General features: G+C 34.5%; 1 protein-coding gene across 1 annotated transcript in view; it reads left to right on the top strand.

Moving 5' to 3' along the window:
* Positions 1-1,534: 1,534 nt before the first annotated feature.
* C2CD5 (C2 calcium-dependent domain containing 5) overlaps positions 1,535-26,298 on the top strand; it is a gene marked incomplete at its 5' end in the record, with an annotated part of 60,310 nt that continues 35,546 nt past the window's right edge. The window contains 9 exons of the mRNA XM_010077566.1: positions 1,535-1,621; positions 4,001-4,172; positions 6,892-6,987; positions 7,523-7,678; positions 10,060-10,258; positions 11,806-11,930; positions 18,252-18,337; positions 19,276-19,308; positions 24,008-24,116. Coding sequence (XP_010075868.1) covers positions 1,535-1,621; positions 4,001-4,172; positions 6,892-6,987; positions 7,523-7,678; positions 10,060-10,258; positions 11,806-11,930; positions 18,252-18,337; positions 19,276-19,308; positions 24,008-24,116 — 1,063 coding nt within the window. The remainder of the gene's footprint in view (positions 1,622-4,000; positions 4,173-6,891; positions 6,988-7,522; positions 7,679-10,059; positions 10,259-11,805; positions 11,931-18,251; positions 18,338-19,275; positions 19,309-24,007; positions 24,117-26,298) is intronic.

Here is a 26,298-nt window from a genome sequence, read left to right as displayed (position 1 = left end):
GCTTTTAACTCTAAAGATTACTTTGAAGTAACTTCTTTTTGAAAAGCATTACTGTTCATTGAATCAAATGGGGGGCCTCACCACTTTTTTATTTGGTACTTTGCTCACAAATGCTGTACAGAGTTCTGTTGGCTGAGGTACGTACGGTTATATGTATACACCTTAGTGCTTAGTGAGAACTCACGGTCCAGTTCTGCAGTGTTTTAGGCTTTTTAAATTGACTGAGTATACTTAAGAAGTGGAGAAGCTCTTCAGAGTTCAGGTATGCACCTATTCAACATAATAACCATGTTACTGAAACTTATAAAGTGTTTATTTAACACTTTCTGGAGCAATAGTGTTTAAAAAATTGCTATACAGTTTCCAAAAGCTAAACCTAAATTTAGTCTCCAAAATGCATTTAGACTTCTAAAAAGAAAATGGGATTCAAAATCCACAACTGTCTTTGACTGCAGCGTTTCATCAGCATACTCATTATTTTCTTAAGAGTTGTGAATTAACTCAGAAACATAACTTTGGGTATTTGTAAGTACCATCAGATAGTTGGTACAAGTTAAGTACTAAATATTTTGAAAGGCAACATTCAGAGAACTATGAGTGTTTGTAAATGCTTTGGAATGAAAGCTGCAGTGAAATAAAGGCTCTTACATTGTGCAGCATGGTTTCTTGATGTATGGAGCAACACAGAAATTCAGTTTCACTTTTCTTTTTTTTAAAAAACAAAACAAAACAACAAACTGGGTTGTCCTGAAACAGACTTCTATGGAAACCAAATGGAGATTACTGAAATAGGCTGTTATGTGGTTGAAGGTGCATTGTTCAGTAGAAGTATGGAGAATATTTAATCTTTAGTAACTGGAGGTTGCAGAGACATATATAGATAGATACATATGTAGATAACTAGTCTCTCTAACCTTTTTACCTATGAGCTTTCTGGAATTTTTTGCATTTTAAAAAAGGAATAGAAACTAATAAGGTCCTTCCCCCCTGCTGCTCTGAATTTACTGACGTGTGTCCAGCATATCAAGATTGCAGTTAATGGAGATGGTTTCAGTTATTTTCTGATGTGTATTTGCGGAGATTTCTTAAATTTATGAAAGAAATTTACCAGTGTTACAATTATATTTCTACATTTCTTTTATAAGTTGTCAATAAAGCTGATTTAGAAACCCTGGACAATAATAGGACATAAACTGTCAGTATTTAGATAGAATAGTAGTACTTGCAGTATTTGTAAACAGAAGGCAAAAGAGAGTGTACCAAGTGACTTTGAATAGCCAATATAAGCAATATTTTTACCTCTCAAGTAACTATTTTAGTAGTGGGACAGCAAGATTTATTGAAGGTCTTGCTGATGTATGGAAAGTTGCTTACTGATACGTGTGAATTGGTTGAAAAAGCCACTCTCACTGAAAAGAATTTGTTGATATTGTTGAAGTATGTATCTGAAATTATTTGAATGTGTAGATTTAATGAGTTTCTAAATTTACTTATCTAATATTTATTATTAATAATGGAATGCTTGTGTTTTTAGGTAAAATTTGGAAATACAACATTTAAGACAGATGTGTATCCCAAATCACTTAATCCTCAGTGGAATTCTGAGTGGTTCAAATTTGAAGTAAGTATTTTTTAAGAGTTTTCCTGTATCTATATAGACACTCTGGTTTAAATGCCCTTAATGAAGTAATTTCATTTCGGGCAGAAAATTAGTTTTGAGGAGTGAAGTGTAGTTCTGTTTAAATGCACATGAAGCCTTTTCAGCAAACCTATTTGCAGTTAGACCTTGTTTGCTAAAGGTATCTCATTGGCTTATTAGCACTGTTTGTAAAGATAAAGGCTTGCCAGATTGGATCCAACTCAAATGTTATTCTGGGTAATAATAAAAAAGACAAGACAGAGCTAATAGTGGGAGGAAAATAGCATTATGGATTCGGCTTTCAGATATCAGTACAGGTATGCTTGTATTTTTTTTAAAGGGGTAATTTTGGTTGGGGAAAGTTAATTGGGATTTAAAATGTTACTTTGGGTTGCAAAAATAATGCACTTGACAAAGAAGAAAATCAAAGAATCATAGAATGGCCTGGGCTGCAAAGGACCTTAAAGGTAATTTAGTCCCACCCCCCCTGCCATGGGCAGGGACACCCTCCACTAGAGCAGGTTGCTCAAAGCCTCATCCAGCCTGGCCTTGAGCACCTCCAGGGATGGGGCATCCACAACCTCCCTGGGCAACCTGTTCCAGTGTCTCACCACCCTCATAGTGAAAAATTTCTTCCTAATGTCTAGTCTAAATTTACCCTCTTTTAGCTTATACCCATTACTCCTTGTCCTCTCACTGTACTCCCTGATAAAGAGTGCCTCCCCATCTCTCCTGTAGGCCCCCTTCAGGGACTGGAAGGCTGTTATTAAGTCTCCTCTGAGCCTTCTCTTCTCCAGGCTGAACAAGCCCAGTTCTTTCAGCCTGTCCTCACAGGGGAGGTGCTCCAGCCCTCTGATTAATTTTGTGGCTCTCCTCTGGACTTTCATAAATAATAAAATAAAATAAATGGAGAATTTATATGAGAAAATTACAAAATAAAGAGCTTGGACAACAATTATTGGACACTTTCTTTTCCCCTTTTCTTATGTAGTAATGAGGGCACTCAGAATTTTCCTGTAATTGCTTGTTGCTTTCCAGGATCTGATTCGTAGATGCCCTTTGATATTATGCCCCAAACAAGTGTTTATGTATTCTTTTTCTTTAATTACTTAAAAAAAAATTAATGCTATTTAGAATAAAGTAATGGTTAAAATATTTGAATATATACTACCGGTTAATATATAGTGTTCCAAGATAATATTGCAGTATAAACATGGTTGTAAATATATGTACGTCTAATGAGCGATGTAATAGCTGGTAATGTTAGAAATATTTTAGAGCAAATATAAAACAGTCAGGTTAGGCAGATTATTAATCAACACAGAGTGCTTGATTAAGAGCATCTCTTAATCAGCAATCCATGTAGATTAAGAAAGTAGTACTGTGGTGTTGAAATTCAGTCAGTTTTCTTTTTTTATCTTTCAGTTCCTGGGGTTGTTTTTTGGGGTTGTTTTTTTGGGGAGGGGAAAGAGCTGATCTGTGTGGAGGGTTAACTCTGCTCATACAGGAAGAGGGTTTTTTGACAGTAATGGAAGTCTCAAAATTCTATCTTTTTGCATGGAAAAAAAGGATTTGGGAAAGAAAAGAGCCAAACAGCAACACTGAGGAAAAAAAAAAAAAATAAAAGTTCCACATTTCAAAGAGTGGAAAAACACTTAACTGCTTAAGACAGCGTAAGTGTGTGCATGTGTGTGTAGTTTGATCTTTTTGCAAGACTACATGGTATGATTCTGCAAACACTTAAATGAGTTATCCCACTGCATTTAGCAAACCTGATTCTTGGTTTGTGATGTTCAACACAAAAAATTGTAGGATGTCTGTCTTTGTATGTCGAAAAAAATAGTTGAGGTATCTGCAGATGTATTATTGCATTCGTTTAGGAAAGTGCATGTCTGAAATTACTGGATTTTTACAGTGGGTTGTATAAAATGTCTTTTCTTCTTTTAAGCCACTGACCAGTTTGGAAGGGTGAGAGCACCAATAATCATAAATTCAGAGTATAATAGTCCTCTGAGATGCTTTATCTTACATTTTCTTTTATTTTAATGGGAAGTATGCATTGTGGAGATGTGTAGACAATCTAGGACAAATGATGTGGAATTTGAAAATGTGTAGTCACTATAATCATGCTTTTCTGTTCTTATCCCAGTCATAACTGGTTCCAGGATCTCACCAGTCTGTGAATGGTAAAATCTAAATAAGTGAATGTGTTGTTTAGATACAGGAAATCAAAATTACAGATTTATCTGTGTCAGGTCACTGTACATAGCTAACTCTCTTCTTTTTTTGTATGTGTTTTTCATCAGTGTTTCCCTGAGATTTTTTTAAATACTCAAATTCCATGTTAATATTTGTTTTTAGGTAGATGATGAAGAGCTACAAGACGAGCCTCTCCAAATCACAGTTCTTGATCATGATACCTACAGTGCTAATGATGCCATTGGCAAAGTGTACATAGATATTGATCCTTTGCTCTATAGTGAAGCAGCTACAGTTATTTCAGGATGGTTTCCTATTTATGACACCATTCATGGTAAGACTTCCTAATTTGAAAGTAAAAAAAAAATGTTTGAGATGTAATCTGCTTCTTGCAATCTTCATTTCTGTAATCTGTCTTCAGAAATTTGTAATAATTTTAGCCTTGGGAGCTGGAAAACTACTTTTCTGGCACTTTTTTCCTTGTTTCTGGCACAGTAGTTCAGACTAGTGCTTGGCAGAACGCCTTTCATAGAACTTGTGACAAGTGGAAGAAATCTTCACGTGGTATTTAAAATAGTTACTGCAAAGTACAGATTAAAAAAAGACCCAAACATACTTTTCCAATTATATGTGTTTTCTAAAATAATATACTTTTGCTGAAGTCACTTGGGGTGTGCCTTGCTAGGATGTTGAATAAACTTCACTTGAGATCATAGAATGGCCTGGAATGGTTTGGGTTAGAAAGGACCTTAAAGGTAATCTAGTTCCAACCCCCCTGCCATGGGCAGGGACACCCTCCACTAGAGCAGGTTGCTCAAAGCCTCATCCAGCCTGGCCTTGAACACCTCCAGGGATGGGGCATCCACAACCTCCCTGGGCAACCTGTTCCAGTGTCTCACCACCCTCATAGTGAAAAATTTCTTCCTAATGTCTAGTCTAAATCTACCCTCTTTCAGCTTATACCCATTACCCCTTGTCTTCTCCCTACACTCCCTGATAAAGAGTGCCTCCCCATCTCTCCTGTAGGCCCCCTTCAGGGACTGGAAGACTGTTATTAAGTCTCCTCTGAGCCTTCTCTTCTCCAGGCTGAACAAGCCCAGTTCTTTCAGCCTGTCCTCATAGGGGAGGTGCTCCAGCCCTCTGACCAATTTTGTGGCTCTCCTCTGGACTCTCTCCAATGGAGGGACAAGATGTGATGGATGTATCTTCAACATAAAGTACAGGATGAAATTCCTTTTCCGTGTGGGAAGTACTCTCAGTGCTAGGTAGATTTCATCAGAATATCTTGAAGGTGTGAGAAAATGAAGTTAATATTTTTGCTTTTGATTTTTTTTTTTTTGTGTCCCTCAAGGTCAGTTTACAGCAGTTAGCTTGCTTCTTGAATACTTTATTGCAGAATATCTATATGGTTGTCATTACGATCTTTGTTCATTATCCAGTATGAATGAAATAACCTGACTATGTTAAAAAAAAAAGCTGATTATACTTAAATATATTTACTGGATGATCATCATAGCTGATGAAAAGTATTTTTTACATTTAAAACAGTTATATTGAAGAGGTTTTTTTTGAGAAATATTGCATGTATTTTTCTTACTTATCCTTTTATTGTAATCACATTTTCCTGTCATACATTTTCTTTTTGTGGTTAAATTAGGGGAATGCTTGTCTTAGTATGTGTACAACTTGTATGTCAGAGAGAATTAGATTTCTCTATATTTTTCTAGATCTGTTAGTATTTCGTAGCTCTTTTTCTGTTTAAGTAAAATCAGTATTCTTACATTTTCATGCTTATAACAATAGGTTCTAGTTACCTTGACCCTTGACAAACTGTAGTTGATGCTTCCTTGAAAACTAGTCGATATAATGCTTATAAATTTTTATTAAGAATTCTTTTTTGCACCTTAATATGATTATTTGTGAAAATAAATTAACCTGATGCACTTCCTGTTATAGTAGCTGAAGGCTTCTTTCTGTTGTTTGCAAGATAGATCTAGGTGACTAAATTGCAAAAGTGCCAGTCATAATCTATTGCTTTTGTTTGATTGTCATATATTTATGTGATAAAGGCTTCTGAAGACACTAGAGATCAGACTCATCATGAAGTTTAGTCCTCAATATGTCAGAACCTATAATATGTGAAATTATTTTGTTACTTGGTGGGGAAAAAGAAAAAGCTCAGCATAGAAAAACAGAAAAACCAAAAAGGAATGGCTGTGTGTTGAGGAAATATTCCATTATTAATAAGGTTTAATTGTGTCAAAAAAATTAAGCTTTATCTAAGAAGTCTGTAATACCTTATTTTTAATATATTTCTTTTCATAATCAAAGTGTCTTACAAACATTGACTGTGCCACTTTGTGGTTCTAGAAAGAGCCATAAATTTTCTTGTTGGATTGAACTTCAGAGAGTAGCTTTAGTGTGATTTTTGAAACCATTTTGGGGAGAAAAAAGTAAAAGCTTTTTGTTGTTGATCAGAGCTTTTTGATGCAGACAGCACTCCAGTTTCAAGGCATCTGTACTCAAAGTTAGTACTTCTGACCTTTTTGTGCTGAGGATATCTTGGGACAGTCATGGTACTTAATACTGGTTTTATACCCTTCCTGCATTTGCAGTACAGGGCAAAGGAACAGAGAGAGCACTTACTTGCTGCAGCAAAGGCCACTGTGGTATCAGGAAGCTAAAGGCTTCTGTTTGACCAATTCTATCTTTCTTCTGAAGTCCTGTTTGGTGCAGCAAGTATTTGAGGACTGATGCTTCCATAGCTTCAGCCTCAAAGGCTGGGCAGAACTAGAAACTTCTTTTGAGAGGGCATCTTTGCATCAGGCCTGAGAGGCAAGGAAATGTCTTCTCACGTCTCTGGCCCAGGCTAGAATTGACACATGAACTGCCAGTTGAACCGAGTGGTTCTACCAGGGTTATAGTACATTCTTAGCAGAAAAAGTACCTCATTGGTAATAGAAAGTGCATTCATTACCAGTAGTAGGGAATAGTTAATAGGGCTATCTTTGTATTTGTTTCTGATAATAATTGTTCATGTTTTTTATTGATAGGTATACGCGGGGAGATCAATGTGGTGGTGAAAGTAGATCTCTTCAATGATTTAAACAGATTTAGGCAGTCATCCTGTGGAGTCAAATTTTTTTGCAGTAAGTAGAGGAAAAAAGTTTATTTGAACAGAAAACTTCCCCTTCTCCCCTTCTTTCCTTGATATCAGTTTCCCCATCTTTCACCACCCCATTACGTAAGCCCAGTGGGGATTACATTGAAGCTAGGAGCAAATGCAGAAAATTGTTTTATTTTTTTAAAAATAGATTTTAACTGTTCATATTTCAAAACAATGTAAATAACTGATTTTTTCCACCGTATCTTTCTTAAGTTGCATTTCAGCGCATGTGTATGCGCACATTGTGTTACTTTGTGTGCATATCCTGTTAAAGAGGCACAAAGTGAAAAGGTTTCATAATGGTACATGTTGTAACCGATACACTGGACAGTTATCTTATCAGTGTTCCAGAGTCTCCCAGAACAAATCTGCTTAGAGTATGTCCACATTTCAACAGAAAATCATGTGCATTACTTTCTAGAATTGTTCACATCACTTTTTACGTGTAATTTTATGTTCTTCTTGGAATTCTTGGCTCATAGACTCAAGCCTTACCTCTTTTATATTTTTTTTAACAGCTACATCTATTCCTAAGTGTTACAGAGCTGTAATAATTCATGGATTTGTGGAAGAACTTGTAGTTAATGAAGACCCAGAATACCAGTGGATAGACCGGATTCGTACGCCAAGGGCATCAAATGAGGCTAGACAAAGACTTATTTCACTCATGTCAGGTATTAAAACATGTAGGCTGTAATGGTTATTGCTGCTTTTAAAAATTTTCACAGTTTAAATAAGTGGTTTGCCTAAGACAAGATTGTATGTTATTTTTGTTACTAATTATTCAGTTCGCAGTGTCTTCTGTTTCTGAAGGTTCTGTTGTCCTAACTGATGGCCAGTATGGCTGCCTTTCCCCCTTCCCTCCTTTCCTCCCTTTCTCCTTTTCCTTTTCCATTAGGCCATGCTGCTGTCTAATTTGCAGATTGCTTTTAGCATCTCTTGACGGTGTTCTTAATCCATATGAGGAGTATTACTAGAATTTTGACTCAAACAACTAAAATAATAGACTACTCCACCCTCTTTGAACTACTTTGAAGTATATGAACAAATACGCACCATCTCAGATACAGTGTGTATTATTACTTAACCTGCTCATTCCATGTTTTCAAAGTCAAGATTGGTTCATTGTTTCTCAAGCATACTTCTGTATTGCCTTGCATCAGTTCTGCAGGACATACCTGCAGTTCCTGGAGAGACCAGTGACCAGTTGATATCTCCACAGTATTAAGTATCTCTACAGATTTTTTTTTTTTAATTACTGATGCTTATGAACAGCAGTTGTGAACCAAGATCCTCCTGTTGCAGTGCCAGTAGAACAGAACAAAACACCCTACTCTGGAGTACTTACACACTAAGACGAGAGACAACCAATTGATAGAGGTGGGCAATATTGAAGGTGTAAAGAATACAAAGAAATGATGAAAAATAGCCACTAGAATGATAGGCAGTGATTTAAGTTCTCTGATGGGCTCTTAATGTTGTCAGGCTTCTTGTAGATACAGCTGTGTTTTAAGGAAGATGGTAAAAGATGCAAGCATGTATGGCGTTATTTAGTAAGTGGGGCAACATAAAAGCAATCATGGAGATGTTACTCAGTATCTTACACTTGGAGGGTCAACAGGTTTTGAGGAAAAATGTGAAAAAACAATGTTGTTGTAACTGACATGAGTTCACTTTTAATGAGGTTTTTAATATAGTTCTGCTGGTATCTCAGTTTACAGGATTAACATTTGCGTATCTTTTACCTTGTATAAATGGTGAAAGTGGATAAAGTAGCACACGTTGAAGTATTCTGCTAGATTTTACTAATATTTTTATTCATGACAGTGGTTAAGAGGACAAAAACCAAAAGACCTCATAGCAACACTGTTTCATGTCAGGTAATATAATGCTTCACATTGCAATCTTTGCTGCTAGAGGGCGCATCTAAAGAGTCTTGAAATCTGTAACTTCTGAGAATGGTGGGCTGTTTGATAGTTCTCTGCCATATTATGTGTTGTATATATTAAAAAAAATCGGTCTAAACCTTGGCTTGGATGGAATCCATAGCAATTTTCATTCAGCTAGAAATTTTCATACTCTACTTCAATTGTAGAGATTTTTCAAGACCAGTAGATGCGTAATTTCAGCCTTGGTTAAGATTATAGCAGGAACCTGTTCTGGTAGTGTTAAGACCAAGCTTCTAGAAAGCAGTAGTGATAATTTTGTTCCACTTGATTTCTTAACATCATTGACATTGGGACTGTTAGGCTATTGTCTGTGACAGTAAGGCTTTTTCAGTTTGTTAGCAGGATTTTGGAAATCCTTCATTTTCATCAAAAGAAAAATTATATTTTGCACCTAATATTGCCAAGGCTATCTAGCTACATGGATCAATGAATTTTTTTTTTTAAACATTCTGCTAAGTCAGCATCTATGGCAGACCATTGTCTTACAGTTACAGTCTTTCAGGCTTTGTGTGCAGCTAGTGGAGGAGAAATGGCAGTCTTTTGTTTGCAGTGGGAGTGACATATTTGGTGTTGTGTTTTGTTTAGTGTTATATTTTGTAGATGAGGCTGCATATTAAACAATTTAAAGAGAGCAAAAATTATGAATTAGGTTGAAATATGCTTAAATAAGTTTGTAAAAAAAAAAAAGGGGGGGGGCTGCGTATCCACATGAATTTTGAATATATTGCATTGTTCTGATCGGTATGAAGGAGTATCTAGAAACTCGTGTGTGTTCTAGCACACAACTTGACCATCTCATTCTCTAAATAAGTAAAAGAGGGGAAAACTAATGATAAAATAAAAGACAGAAAAAATTTCTGAAATAACATGTTGCAATAAAGGTAGATTTGGAGAAAAAAAAGCCATGCAAATCATGAACATTACACTATGTTATATGAGGCAGAGATTGTGATCAGCTGCTTGGCATAATTATATAAGATTGGATCTATTACCTGTTTTACTGACTTGGAAATTCCACAAGCGGAGGCTGAAGACCACAAAAGAGAATAAGGAAAGTTCACTGCAATTATGAGCTCTTTACCTTATTTTTTTTTTTTTTTTTGTAGGCGAATTGCAAAGGAAGATTGGCTTGAAGGTGCTTGAAATGAGAGGAAATGCTGTTGTTGGTTATTTGCAGTGTTTTGATTTGGAGGGAGAGTCTGGACTAGTAGTACGAGCCATAGGAACAGCCTGCACGTTGGATAAATTAAGTAACACATCAGCATTTTTACCTGCATGTAGCTCCCCATCCAAAGAAATGAAGGAGTAAGTATGAATTGATATTTTTAGGGAAACAAGTTGCATCTCTCTTCTTTTCATACTCATTCAGTTTTATTTACATAACCAGTGTGATTTCTTTTTTTACTTCCCCAGAATTTGTTTTTATTTTGTAGTTTTATTTGTCTGCAACTCAGTTTATATTCCACAATTCTGAAGTATTTTAGGTTGGGTTATTTATGTTCTTGCTTTAGAAGCTGGAGTGGTAAACCTTAATATGACTTTCTGGAATTTCTATAGCAATGGTATTATGTATCCTTGGGTTGTGATCCACCAGTTTCCTAACTAATAATTAGTTCTGCCTTGACTCCATGTTTGTACAATAAATGTTTTTGTGAGGGCTTCTTGTGATATACCTTCTGTTCAAGATTTTCCAAGTTCAGTAAAATCAGGTTTGAGTGTTTATGTTGAGCATATAAGAAAAGATAAATTTTGAATTCAGACAATGTTTATGCTGAACCTGTAAGAAAAAATACATTTTTAATTCGGACAGTTCTGTCAGTGATTTAGAGAATGACCCTGAAGCAGTCTTGGGTTTTCTTGTGTGATTTGTTTTTTACTGTTGCAAAACAAGTAGGGCTACTGCAAAACAGGTAGGGTTACAGGGTACTTGCAGAAACATCTTTTTACAATGAGAGATACAATTTCTTGATCTTTGTTACATCCACTGCAGCACCAAACACAGATTGAATGCAATTTTTTAATGTGTATACAAATTAATAGAAAAATACTTGCAGTTGTCTTTAAATTGTTACTACTTTGTTTCTTGGATAAATTAGTTATTTTCTGTTTGGTAGAATGATTCAATTTCTGGAAGGAAAACACAGCACCAAAAAGTATACTACTTATGCTGTATTGCCAGAGGTACTATTTGAATTAGCCATTTTCATTAACTTGAACTGTTGTGTCACTACAATAGTAATTAGTCATTTTTTGTCATGTTTTGACTTCTCAAAATTACTGGTTTGTATTTCAAATCATAGTTTGTTTAACTTGTCTTAATTTTAAAAATTTGCCATCAAAAGAGCTTCTGGATATACTGCAGCATAAAATAACAGTTTTGGTTTAAAAAAAAAAAAAAATTGGACCTGGTAACTGCCAACTTAACCAGCATTCATAAATAAATCAGTAGCTTTCACTCTGGAGCAAAATGTGGAAATTCCACCCCCCAAATAATCCATGTTCAGCTTGGTGGTGGATATTGTCAGAATCATTGTCCCATCAGTCTGAAAAATGTGAGTGTTTCTCAAAGCCAGCGTAATCAACTAATACTTCTTCCTATTGGCTTTACTAACTTGATGCCCTGTTGCCAAAGAATCAATTACACATTCACAAGCTTGTGCTTAAGCTGTTCCTTTCTCTCTTTTTTTATTTCATCTGGACTCTTGCATGCTAGGAATTAAAATTCTTAGAGTCTGCTTAAAGTAAGAGATCTCCTCTATCTAAACTTCCCTGAAATAATTTATAACATAACTTTGCAACCTGTTTGTATGTATTGTTTTCTTTTCTTCCACCTTGGCTGCAAATTCTCTCAGGTCTCCGCTGGTTCATCCGCCAAGCCATGGATGCCGCTCGACTCACAACAGCCCAATTCACACTGCTACTGGCTCACGACTTACTCAGAACTTCTCTGTGTCTGTTCCCACTCTCATCTACACTGGTACGAGACTGCTCAGACTCAGGAGGTGGGGAGAGGCAGGCCACAGGCACAGTGGTCGCAAAGTGCAGGCAGGCAGGCAGTGTAGGCAGGTACCACCCATCTTTTCTCCCTCATTTCCTCATGGAGACACCTTCTGTTGTCAGTGAAGAACTACTCTGTGTGCAGCTGCTGAAATGAAGGCCATAGTTTCTTGAAAATGCATCAGAGTCTCTTCCACAAAGCCACACTCTTCATTTCTTTTTAACGTGCTTACTTCCTAAGAATTTAAGTAAGAATAAGTTGATGTATCTGAGGAACATTCGCTATTTTACAGTCATTAGAGGAAATAATGTTTTGATTAGAGTTTGTAATTGCTTTCAAGTGTAATTCAGATATGGTGTTTAGGTTTTAAAATGGTTATAGGAAGGGTATGTGCCATTTGTGGAAGAGATGGTGTTAGAGAGCAGGTAAGTCAATCTGTGCATAAGTGAACTGTTTGTCAATATAGTTGTTCCCATAAAGATTCTCCTCTTTGCTCTGTTTTTAGCTGTGGCATGCTGCTGATGCTATAGGATAAGGAAACATATTTTTTTTTTCTTAAAATGCATATGTGTGTATATACATAAGTGTACGAATATGTATAAACACAAATATAATTTGAAATCATTTTTCTTTCTGAACTAACTCAAAGCATTGTGTATTTGACCCAATTTTTAAGCCATAAACTGTTTTCAGTTTTTTCTTTTGCATATATATAATTTTTTTGTCACATCTCATACCTTTCATTTGGCTTAATTGTTTCATTGTAGATTATCAGCATCTATCTGTAGAATGCTGAATGGGTAAAACAGCATTTCTTTGCCTCTGGCCTCATCCCCAGTCTCGCACCTAAGGAATAGCTGCTGGCCCTGCCCCAATCCCATCCTGGTGTTTGGATCATGCTGCTGTCAGCCAGGTCCTTTGGCACAGGATTACTGAATATGTTTCCACCTTCTTCTGGCAGGATTCCCTTCAATGAAGATCCCAATCCCAATACTCATTCATCAGGACCCTCCACCCCTCTGAAAAACCAAACCTATTCCTTTTCACCTTCCAAGTCCTACAGTCGACAGTCCTCTTCTTCTGACACAGATTTGAGTTTGACACCCAAAACTGGTAAGGCGCTTCCACCCACTTTTTGTTTAATTTGTGTTTCTCTTTTTATATTTTAATTCAACCCCTTTTTGCTTTTTGGCATTTAAGTTATCAAAATTATGTGGAAATCGGAGAATTCAGATTAGCATACATCAAGCTTGAAAGGATTTCTCTAGGGCAAGAATTTAAATCTTGCCTATATTTCCACTATTCTGCATAACATTAACATGACATTTGTAACACTACTGTATTCAAATTGAAATAAAACATCTCAGACCATTAAGGGAGTCCTAAGTAATTGCCTTTTTCTTATTTCCTCCATTCCATAGTACAAATCATGGGAGTACATTTCTCACCACAATATGTTAAGGACTGTTACTAAAACGATGTAGTCTTCAAGCCTAACGTGTTGTGCTATAAGTATATTGTATACATTTATCTGTGAGTTTTAACTCCTTTTTGCAAATGTGATACTAGAAAAGTAGCAGCTTCTGTCTTTTTATTCTCCTTGGTACATGGAAATGGCTTTACGTACACAGTATAATTTTTGAAAGTAACTTAAATTATACTCCAGCCATCTTCAAAAAGCATTTTTTTTTCTCTTTCTGATCTTTCTCGTCTCTCTTTCTCATTGGTCTATCATCATTTCTTCAACTTGTTTCCTTCCCTCCTTATTTTTCAGTCTGTGGTTAGAATCATGTCACTAATAATGTCAGCACAACTCAAAAGAATTACTGTCTGTTTATTCTCCATTATGTGATCAATGCCCTGAGTTTTGCTACCTTAGGGCAAAATATTTTGCAGAATTGTTTAAAAAAGTTTGGTTGCTTTTTAGATGATGTTTTAAATTGTGGTGTTTGAAGCTCAGGACATTCTTGTCTCCATCTAGTCTAGACAGTTTTTAATCATAATAAAGTAGTTGATTTGGCTTATTTGATAGCACCCCTTTCAATAATTCTTCCAAGCAAATAAGTTAAATGTTGCATTCAAATGCAGTTATATTAAATATTTTACCCAGTTTATTCCCTAGATATCTGTTAAAAGATGTTCTCACTTAGGAAGCTGCCTAGGATAGACAAGATAATACTGTTTTTGAAAAAACAAACAAAAGCACACCTTTTTTTAAATTTTTTTTTTTTTTGTCCTTTATGTAAAGTATGACTGTTTTGTTTGCTTGTTTATAGCCTATGGTAGTCACTTGTTCAAAGGACCTACAAATGTAACTGGATGCTTATTATGTAGGAGAACCACAAATTCTTGCGTTTGCTTTACTCAATATTTGAAAACCTGTTTCTTTTGATCTTAGAAATTTTTAACTCTGCTACTGAAACTTAGGAGGATTTGCTGGTTGCATTTAAAAATTCTGGATCTTGGTGTTACATACCAGATTTTGAATCTTAATAGCTTAAAAGGACAGTATCTCTTGAGTCATTTGTCTTACCTTTTTACCAAAAATTTGATCATATTCAAAAGATACTTCCATAACATACTAAATTCAGTAGTTTGTTTTTAACAATTCACTGTATATATTTAGACCTCTGTTTTCATTTCCTAAGACTGTTACGAAGTTGGAATATTTTAGTGCGAAGTTGGTGATGGTAGTGTTTTAAAAAAATATGCAAGCATCTCATGTGACACATTGAACATTATCCAATTTGAGATGCCCATTACTCAGATTGGCTGATGTGAAAAATGAAGTATTTTCTGATGTTTCTGTAGTACATTATATTCATCTTTATTTCTCAGGTAGCTATTGTGTTCACGTTTGAGATGGAGACTAAGCTGAGAAAAGAGCGCAGATACCACAGTTTCACAGTATGAATAACTAGATAGAGGAGATTGAAACTTGGATCTGTTTAAACATGTGGTTTTCAGTAGCTCCCAATCAGGAGAATATTACCTTAATGTCTTTTATAAAATACAATTGTGATTGTACTATCTGTTCTGGTCTATATCTGGGGAATATAGAAGAAATATTATGTAAATATGAGGGGAAATTATTCTGTGCTGAGAAAGCTTGTTTTGGTTTGAAGTTAGACTGCTGTGAATAGTGATATATTTTATGCAGCTGCAAAGTAGCAGAATATCAGGCTGACAAAAAGCATGACATGTTAATTAGGTAGTACATTTTGATGTGACATAGTGTATGCCTGGAGGAAATTGAGAAGGTGAGAACTCCTTTTCCTTGTGAGAACTTAGAATTCTGCAAGATTTATGACTAAAAATCATAAAACAAAACCATGACTTCTCTGGAAGATAACTTTACCTAAATAATGAAAGTAGTCAGGTTAAGTGTGTGAGAAGACTGTATTATTTAGTCTTTACTCCATAGTATTTGTTACCAAATTTTGTATAAAATTAAAAAATAAATGTTAGATTACCATGGCTTTTAAAAAAATTAATTTCAAAATACAGTTAATCAGGTCATGATTTTTGACAATATGCTGCTTATTCACATTGTGGACCTGTATTGTCATTCCATTTCTTTGTATGTTGAGAAATAATTTAGCAATAAGTGCTTGTTCGTTTGGAGAAAAAAAAAAAGCTTCATTTTTATTTCTTCCATCTGTTTCTTTAGTCATCTTCTGAATCTACATCTTTTTGTCTCTATTACTTTCCTCCACAGCACCTTCCCCCCAGGGACCTAGGATTTTCCTGTTTCCCAGCTCCCCTACACTCTCTTGTGATTCCCCACATCTTAAAAAGTCCTGTCTCCTCCTCTCGGGGTCTAGCGTTAACCCTCTACACCCTAGCCATGTCAGCCCAGTTGTTCTGAGGAAAAGTGTTTCTTTCACTGAAGAGCTGCTTCTGGCTGCTTCTGGTAGGATCAATCTATTATGGCCTTTTAAGCAAACTTTTAAGAAAATGTTGTTGTTATTTGATACAGGAGCATTTAACACACAGCATTCTATAACCCTGTGTTTTTATTCAGTTAGCCTCTGAGAACTGCTGGCTACATGACTATTCATGCCATCTCTCACCTCTGCCCCAGAAGCTTGAAACAGCTTCAGAACTTATTAGAGGATTTGAAACATATGTAGTTTATGCTACAGAGCTTTCTTCTTTTCCCTTGCAAAACTTCCTTTGGTAATTGGACTAAAATAATTTACTTTTTTTTTTAATCCCCCTTATTTTTTTCACTTTGTTCCTATATTTTGCATGGAACAAGCACTTGCTTATTAATTAATTCGTAATTTAGTGAAATAATGGCGATCAGATGGCTAGCAACTCTGCTCTTTAAATTACTTTTAAATAAAGCCTGTACAAACTTTTTATTTGCACTGCCTCCTTTTCCATTTCACTGACATGCATTATTTTCATAGATTTAAATTAAATAGTTGATATACTGCTTTTTTCTGTAGAACCTATTTTGATTAGTTTGTATTTTTTGAGTTTGTTTCATGTCCAGTATTTATGCTGTGTTTGTCTGTATTTAATATTGTATAGTCCCTGACAATGATGCCAAATAGTAAAAGCAATTTAATCTTGTTTAATGGGACTATACAGATACTAATATTTTTGTTTCCTTATCCAAGAACAGCTAAAAATATTTGTTAAAAATTAATAGTATTTTTAGATGTAATTATATGGTAATGATAGCCTAGTAATTATTGGAAATGTTAGGAATTAATTAACATACATTATTAAGTCCGGTATTATTTCTAGATCTCCCAGTCCTTGGTTAAAACCAATAACTGCACTTTGATGTATATGTACAATCTCATTCATGTTTATTAGATGCTTAATCAGAAGAAAAAGGAAACTAGCAAGGAATTGTTATGTTAATTCTGTAAAAGAATCTTGGCTTCATTCATAACTGTTTGCACTGTGGTGTTTGTATTTCATCTTGCTCCTTGCACTTTTTTTTGTTCTTTATCTGTGCTTTCCTATACAACTTAGGTGTTTATTTTTGCTTTGTCAAGTTAGCACTGATGGGTTTTAGATACAAGAAATACCAATGATAGTATGTTTTTAGGCATGAAATATTACCAAGAAAATGTGATTCACCAGCATTGTGTTTACTTTAGGAAAAGCACAATCTTGGTATGCGTTTATTTTTTACTTTTATGATTTCTAACCATAGAGCCAATAACTTACCTTCATACATATAACCTGCATCTTGATGCATTCAGTTAAGAGTACAGTTCCTTGATAACAGACAATTCGATAGCAAAGATATTTGTGTGTCTGATAAACTTTCCATCTCTTCAGAAAAGCTTCTGTATTGGGGAGTAGGCGTGGGAGTAAAACATATGAACAAAGTAAAGAGAGAATTACCCATATTATGCAAAATTGGAGTTTATTTCTTCCTTTCATTTACAGCTAATTTGCAGGTTATATGTGTGCAAACATAGTAATCAAATAAGTGTGTCGGTTTTAAATGCTGAGCAGTAGTCTTAGCTTATCTGAATGAATCGAATGAGTGAATATTTCATTGCATAGATATTAAAGAAAACAAAAATAATTGGTAATTTTTTTCAGAGTTATACTTCATATCAGGATGTGCATTGCCTTTGCAATTTTCTTCTTAGTCCCAATCATGCATTATATAGCTATTGCTCTAATTATGTGTACAATCTCCTCCCAGTGATTAGGAAAGGTGATTTAGTTACTCTAAAACTCTCAGAAAGCCAAATTTATTTTTTTAACTGGTAATAAGAGTAGAGAGAGATACTTGACTATAGAGTAATCTGACAGGGAGGCATCATTCAACCATTTGGAATTAATAATGACTTTTCAGCCCTTTTTGATAAGGGGTAAAAATCTGATTATGTAGAACCTTTTCTATGAAAAGCAGAGAAGGTAGATCTATGTTGAGATAATAGAAAAAACTCCAATAGTACCAAAGAAAAAAAATGAAATTTTATGTCATAGGAAAGAATTGCAAGCAAGCACAGGTCTTAAAGTCTTTGTATTTTAAAGTTTATTTTTTAAATTCAGACTTACAGCAGAGAAAGATCTTAAATCAGGAGGTTTTTGTCCAAATATTAAAAAATACCACTGCTGTTCATGTGAAAACCGAACCCAAAAAACAAGCCTCCCAAACCCAAATTGAACTGTGATGCTCAGCATTTTTTTCCTGAAAATTAGAATTATGGGGATAATTTGACTGTTTTCAATTACTATCTTATATATTTTTAAATCAAAGTTTGATTACAAATTATAATATGTGTTTCTTCAAATGTCATTTGTACTGATACTCTTCAGGAATGGGCAGTGGGAGTGCTGGAAAAGAAGGGGGGCCATTTAAAACTCTTTTAAGACAACAGACTCAGTCAGCTCTGGAACAAAGGGTAAGGCATTTTATACTTTGGTTTCTGATCCGCTAAAGTGAAAATTTAGCTTGTAGTAAGTTAAATGTTTCCTGTTACTTTCTGTTTAAAAATGTGTGTAACTTTTAGGTCTGAAAACTTGTTGGAAATGTTGAACATTTAATAGCTCTTAAAACACAAACTATTTAAATTTCAATTTATTATTAAACCATTAAGAAAAGAGTGGAGGAAATAACTGTAACGTGCACAGCACTTAAGTGAATACAGTTGATGTTACAAGAAATAGTTTTATAGCAAAAATGACTGCTGTTTAGTCTCTGTAAGTTACTGCTGCGTGTTAAGTTTAATATTTTGCTGTAATGTAGTTAGTTGAGTTCTTACAGAGTAGCCAAATTCAGGAACATTGGAATAGCTTTAAACAAGGTCTAAATTGCAAAAACTTTCAGTTTTGAAAAATGGATTTGGTGCATAATTCAGCCTTCATTCTACTACATGAAAGTGTGCATGTATCCTTTAAAAAAAAGGTAAATTAAACAGACCTAAATCACTTCACAAGCAATAAAAGGGCTTTATAGATTTACAGGTTTTTAAAGAACCTCTGTAAGACTGAAAAAAGCCATCTGGTATTATGGTGAATAGACTGTATAATAAAAATAGTGGTTTTAGTTCTTTGTTTAAATTTTCAAATGAGTCCTTGCAAACTCTTTTTTTATAGGTTATATACTGCTTTTGTCAAATTGTTATTAGTGAGGTGTCTTGAAGGAAGAACCATGAGTGTTTTCCTATTCAGAAATAAATTCTAGTTTAGTTACGATTTCTGACTACCTGAACTGTTTACGTAGAATCATATATGTTTGTTGAAAACAAAATCATCTGCATTTGTGAAATGTAAGTGAATAGCTACTATTTTGAGTAAGTGGATGATTCTCTTTTCATTTTTTGTGTTATCCGTTGCTAAGGGAGGATCGCCTCATAGGTTCTGTAGAAGGCGGGTATGTTCCAAAACGTCGTGTGACTCTTTTTGTAGCCCTTTTTTCTTGTATTTAGGATTTCTAAACATTACTTTAAATATTTTGTTTTTCTTTTTTTTTTTTTTTTTGTGAAGTTTTACAATTTTCTTTGTAATATTGTTTATGCAGGGTTTTTTTTTGTATTCTGGGGGGTTTTTTAAAGAGCATTTGTCAGGTTGGCATACTTTTGCTTAGTTAGTGTTTTGCATGTTGATACATTTCAGTTAAAATTTTGATTTGTTTTTAAGTACAAATCCATGGCTTTTTGCTTTGAATGTTTTAGTTACAAAAAAAAATGCTTTAAAAAGAGTCTGTTCTCTGTTTACCTTTGTTTCTGCTAATATTTCAGACATTTCGTGGCTGATATGTTATTTCCTTAGGAGGCTTTTGAAAAACAATTAAAAATGTAAATTAAGAACAGTTAATATGTTTTTAGAGCTTGAGTTACTTGCACAGTGTTTTGATAAGACCTGCATATTGCCTAGAGGAAAAAAGATACTGTAAAATGGGATGGAAACATGCTGAATCTGTTGTTGATTATGATGATGATGTAGCAAAGCATGTGGACTGTTAATTGATACAAAAATATGTTCATGCTATCATGTTGGATGTGTTCTTGCTACAGTTACCTTTTTTCAGTTACCTAACTAGAATGGATAACCCTTATAGGTTATTTTGTCTGTTTTAACAGTGCAAACATAGCGCATTCTAGTTACCTGTCTGAATTAGTTAGGGTAGCACTTACTTGGGAAGAGAGAGAATTAATTCAATATGTATAATATATTTCCACTTATATTAGATACGTAGTAACTTCTTTTGAGTCTTAGTTCAGTTTGAGTATATGGTAATGCTAAGGCATATTAAAACCAATTAGTTTAACTGGATGTCTCTTAAGGTTTTGTTTTGCTTTTTTTTTTAATCAAATGTGTTTTTAATGTGTCACTTAACCCTAATTGCAAACCAGAACATATTTTGTTGGAAGGCTAGTATTATTTCACACCTTCTGGGAAAATATACCAGCCTTGCGAAACTCACATACGTGTTATGTTTGACATTAATGTATTTTTAGAAATTCACAGGATGCCTGTTGACAGCAGGTGTAACTATAGCGTAGCTATCTTTGTGTATATTTTTATCTATATGTGTAAATGGTGTATTTCCATCAGTGAGAGAATTTGAGCTTACTTATAAAAATTAGCCTGTGTTTTTGTGGAAATGGCCACATGCTACTCTTGATGGTATTTTGTCTCCCCATTGACCTCAACTTGGACAAAGGCTGTTTTATTCCTCCATGTTTGCATTCTGCAAGTGCTTGAGAGATCTTCACTGCTGCCTTTTTCAAATCAACATCTCTTGATCCTCATCTCTGAAGAGCACTGCTAGATAACTGTTGTGTTAGAGTGCAGTTCTCTGTGTGATTATTTTGGCTGAAATGTTGCATTAAGCAACTTTTCTTTCCAGCAACCTCATGTTACTATCTAGCCCATGCCCTCAGTTCGGTTGGGGAAAATTTTAAGGTTGTTTGACCACCTTGTGAGATGGCACAGTAAATGTGCTTAAAATAAAGATAATTCAACCAGGAAATTAAGTGTTTTAGTATGGACCAGTTCCCTACTTTGGTTCAGACCAAAAAGCTCTATGAACACACCAGAGTGTCACAAGCCTTGTCTGAGGGAGTAGTACAACGATGGGAATGAGTGAGCAGCTGGAAGGGAATCTGAGAACTGCTTCAGCTGACACTAACACCAAATGATGTGTGTGTAGCCATGTTCCATGTGCTTTTTTTCATTATTTTGTGTGTCTCTGTATGAAATATAATTAAAAAAGAATACTAGCAATACATGTATGCTTCTACACAAACATTTTTAAACATTGTATTAAGCAAATATTATGAGGATTTTATTATAATCTTACCAAGCTTTCCCCAAATGCCAACTATAAAATCTCTATGTAGTTGCAAGAATTAAACCAGTGACAGTTCTTTCAGTGTCTATGCAGTCAAGGACTGTGAAATGACATAGTGAACTAGTATTGGTAAAATGATTGAACATCTTCAGCTGTAGCTTGGAAACTGTATCTTCTCACGCACGGGAATACTTGGTGCTTGCTTCACCTTGATGTAAAAATAGGCCTTTGCAAACTGCAGTAATAGAGGAGATTTGTAATATGTAAAGACTGCATCTGATTCTTATGGAATCACTGTTTTCCATGCAATAAATATAACTGTAATTTTGAACTATTACAGATTACCGTATGTAATTCAGACTGGCACTTGCATTTGAATAATATAATAACAAAAACCCCTAAACCTCTAAATGAGCTTAAAAAAGAAAAAAAACCCAGCCCATCATACAAAGTGATGAAATTCCATCTGCATCAGAATGAATGAGACATTATTAATGGAATATGAGCATGTCAGAATGGTTCAGTGAGTCAGTTACCGAGATTTGTCTGTGACTGAAATTAACTGATAGGTTATAGGTCTAATTTTAGCATGTGTCATAATACAGACTTGCAAGTATCAATATACCTGAGTGTACTGATTGAGGCAAAACCATGTTACTACTTTAAAGTTTTATTCCTGCTTTATAGTTCAGGGAATCAGGCAAACTGGAGGTCTAAATGTGTTAAAATTACTTGCAATACACAACCTTATGAAAATGAACTAAAAATTAAGGTAATTTTTGAATCTCCATATAAAAGAATTGGATTTGCTTATGCTTTAGAGCGTGGAGTATCATTCACTTTGTTCACTACATATTGCTATAGCACAATGTAAGTGTGGGTAGATGTATGTACGTATAAAATACAAATGTAGTATAGGCTTAGTGGAATTTCATATAGGTGGCATATGCAGTAAACTTTTAAATTGATTTCCATTGTTCTGGGAAAGGTAATTATTTTTAATGTCGTTAATGTGGGATAACTATTCAGGGGACAGAGCAAACATGTATGTTGATATATTTAAATATAAGTTATGCAGATCGAGTGTCATGGAATTATACAGGGACAAATATTACCACTATATTTGTGAATCACTGAACAGTTGATACTACAGAGCCACAGTGAAAGAAGGTTCTAACAAAGTGTTGATGTACTGGGTTTTTTCCATTTTTGGGCATGAAGGATGTACAGAAAAGGAGTTTGGACTGTGTTGTGGTCAGAGAGAGCTTCCTGACTATTCTGATATCCTGCAAAGCAGTTTGTGATCTGTTAGAACTTTCTGGGGGAATGTGAGGGATCCATCGGTGCTCCTGAAGACAGATTAGTCAAGCAGGTTTACAGAGTCCTATGGTGAAGTCTTCCTCCTTTTAAATTGTGTCATAGGCACAACTGCAGGTGATGATGTTTTGGGGGTTGTGTTGTTTTTTAGTTTTTTGTTTTTTCTTTCTGGTTGTTAATTCTGTGGTTGCTGATTTCAAAGTTTGCCTTGTAATTTTGAAAGTCTAAGCCAAATGAAAATCCAGCAAATTTGAAGTTTGTAGGACCTTTTAAAAGTTTTAGAGTTCTAATAACAAGGATGGTAATAATTCTGAAATGTTACTTTTAAATCTACATTGGGCTTTAGTTTAAGAAGACTTTTCGTGACATGTATTGCTGGAAGAGCCATGATCCTCATTTAATCTCCAGCATGTACACTGTTTAGGTAGAAGCTCAGTTGAACTGTATTGTTGCAAGTGCTTCAAGTATGTGAGAAAGGAATCTGTACTGTACTTTCTCTCATATAAAATTATGGTGTTGTATATTTTCCATTTAACCAATCATCATGACTATACAAACCATGATTGCATGACTTCTATTTTTCTTTCTTTGCCTTTATGCATTTAGAATTGCCAAACATAAATCTCTTGCCTTTCCCCCATAAGTGTGCTATCATGTGTATATTAGACGTTCCATAGAATGTCTCTATAAAAAATAACATCTTCTAGTTTTGGGCTCACTGCCTTTGAATATGACTGTTTTACTTCATCAAGTGTGTCATGAAAAATTACTGTTACCACTTTGCCTCTTGTATAAACGACATTTTTGAGTAGGTGCTAAAAGATATTAATTCTTAATTTTACTTATGAATTGGTAAAAACAAACTTATGGAAACGAACTGGAAGTGAATTTCCTTAGTTTAAGAATTTAGTATTTCAAAGACTTAAGCCTTATTCTAGCAGATGGGTATTTACTAGCAGAGCAGTCCATTAATATTTTTAGGTATGTTTTCCTGTAATAAAACATTTATCAGTCTTTCAAGACTACAGTTTGTTTACCCTGTGCTTCAGGATCAAATTGCAGTCAGTTGTAACAGTAAGAACTAAAATATGGAGAAAAATGTTCTTTTAATTTGTATCAGCTAATGAGAGTACAATTATGTTGTTTAGCTGCCATCCTAAAAGTGGACTCAGTAGACGCTTTGTTAACCCAAATGTGGGGGATTTTTTATTAATATTGTGCTGAGATACAGCTCTATGGGGGAAAAGTATTCTTACATTGTATAATACCTCTGCTTTGTTATACTATGAGTATATGAAGACATATGGTTACATAGTGCTTAGTGAGCCTGAAGGACATGTTTGGCCTAATGTAACTGCTTTGCTTGAATTTCTTGGAAATTATCAATTCACTGCATGTTTATTGGCAATTAGCAGTGGTTGGTAAGCAGTCATCTGATGTTTGTTTTTAATCATAACAGGAATTTCCATTTTTTACCTTGACGACCTTTCCACCAGGCTTCCTTGTCCATGTTGGTGGTGTTGTCAGTGCACGGTCTGTGAAGCTCCTGGATCGCATTCACAATCCTGGTATGTTAACACAATGACAACTTCTTTGCTTAAGTCCAGTCATAGTGATCCCATACTTCTGATCTTTATAACTTTATAAAATATCAGTATTTGGATAGGTGCAAATCTATTCTAACAATGTATATTAAAAGCAGCATTTTTCAGACAATCATTTAAGCTTGAAAAATAATAGTCATTCAGAGGGCGTGTTTTTACTCATAAACTTTTCAGAAAGTTTCAGAAATAATAAAGTACTTTGAATCCAGTAACTTTGCACTAAAAACTGTCTTTGAATTACTGAGGGTTTAATTATTTTTTACAACTTTTTAATATTAAAATTTGATGTAAGTTTCCATTCAAACAAAAATAAGGTGAAGTACTTGATTTTAACTACGAATATTTTCTAATTTTCAGCTCCTTGAAATCCTTAAGGACTAATGACTACATTTCAGCTCTGTACATGTTTTTAACCTCTTTTGATAAAACCTTTACAGCTTTGTTTCTGTTCTTAAAAACAGATACTGAACAGTCCTTTAAGATTTTTATTTAATATTTACCTAGGAACCCCAGTACTGGAACATGCATATTTTGCAAGTCCTAGTTGTGACATCAGAATTAAGTGACTTTTGACTCTGAAGACCTTGTTGTTATAGTCACTGAGACAAGCTGAGGAATACTGTGTAAAAAGTTGGAATTAACAGTGCACTTAAAAACACAGACAGAAGAGCATAAAAAATAGCACCCATAGTGGTTTTGCATGCACTAGTCAGGAGTAATAAAACAATGACTCTGTCAAATAAAAGTTTGTGCAAATGCATCTTTAAAAGAAATTTTTAAAAAAGTATTTTTTCCTTTTGTAATTTTGCAAACAGGTAGATTGTTGCTGATCTAAAGAATCAGTTAACTGACAACTTGAACTAAAATTTGACACTTAATTTGAATTAAAAAAAAACTAAGGGATTTTTTTTGAAACATACGAGTACATAATATTGTTGGTTTTTTTCCTATTTTTAAGACTTATTTACACAGTGGAGAGAAGATTAAGAGAAATGTCAAAGTATAATTTATATGTGGGTCCTCATTTTCTTTGCCACACAGAGTTGTCTTAGGATTCTGTATTTTCAACAGATTTCTGATACAGGTCACTTATGTGCAAAACTTCCTGTGTGATGGATTTATTTAAGATAAAATGGAAAAAGGCCTCCACAATTATGCTCGGAGGTTTTAAAAACTCATTTATTGCATTATGCACACCTTTATTTTTATTAACTGACTGAAAGCAGGATAAGAAATAAGAGAAGATAGAGATACATATTTGCACAACTAAGTGGCTCTTTGCAGTGTTTTTGTGGGATTTGTAGATTGCTCCTGACAAGTGAATGTAAGATGCATGATACTTTGAACTCAGTATATTGCAAAACAATGGAAACAAATGGGGAGTGAAGGCACATGGGTATGGGAGGGAAGGTGAAGAAGTAGAAAAAAAAATTCTGATATACTGATGATCATACTAAGCGTGTGAGTCAAATAAGTATGTAAAATATTAAAGGAAGCGAATAAATGGCAAATTAATATAACGGGAAAATGTATAAGAAGAAAGAGTATTTGAAGGGGTGAATTGAGAATTTAGCAATAAGACAATAATTGCTTTATATTGTACACTTTGATCACGCCTAGTGCTAGATTGCTATAGCATGCTCCTTTTTTCCCTTTCTATTTCAGCCTCGTATTAACTCTGCTGTCTGTGTCTTTCCAGTTCCTGTGGAGTGGTGTTGTCAATTGTGTTCTTGTTGGTAGTTTTTTTTCACTGTTCTGCTCCTATAACTGATCTACTAATTTGCTGTTTTGAACTCAGCCTTTGTCGGAATTATGGGTAACACAAGATCATACAAACTGCTAGACTGGAATAGTTTCAATTCAGGTATTTTACTAGTCATTCAGTACTACATATGCTGACAGAAATTATGGCAGCTCAGTGAACTTCTTAGAAATGCTGTAGGATATTTAGGTTAATGCTTCAAATTTAAATCTGTTTAACCATCAAATGCCTAAATGTCTTGTTTTAACGTTGTTAAAGGCTTTCTTTAAAATTGCAAAACATAGTTATAGTATAAAATAGTATTGCTAAGAATAATATCAATCTGGAAAGCTTAATGTTCAGGTTATTATTTTGTGGTAGCTTTCAGCTCATTGTCCATGAAGT

Source organism: Pterocles gutturalis, unplaced genomic scaffold (assembly GCF_000699245.1).
Source record: "Pterocles gutturalis isolate BGI_N339 unplaced genomic scaffold, ASM69924v1 scaffold1493, whole genome shotgun sequence".
NCBI classification, from domain to species: domain Eukaryota; kingdom Metazoa; phylum Chordata; class Aves; order Pterocliformes; family Pteroclidae; genus Pterocles; species Pterocles gutturalis.
Note: the sequence above shows the minus strand (reverse complement) of the source record. Positions and strands in the feature narration are given on the sequence as shown.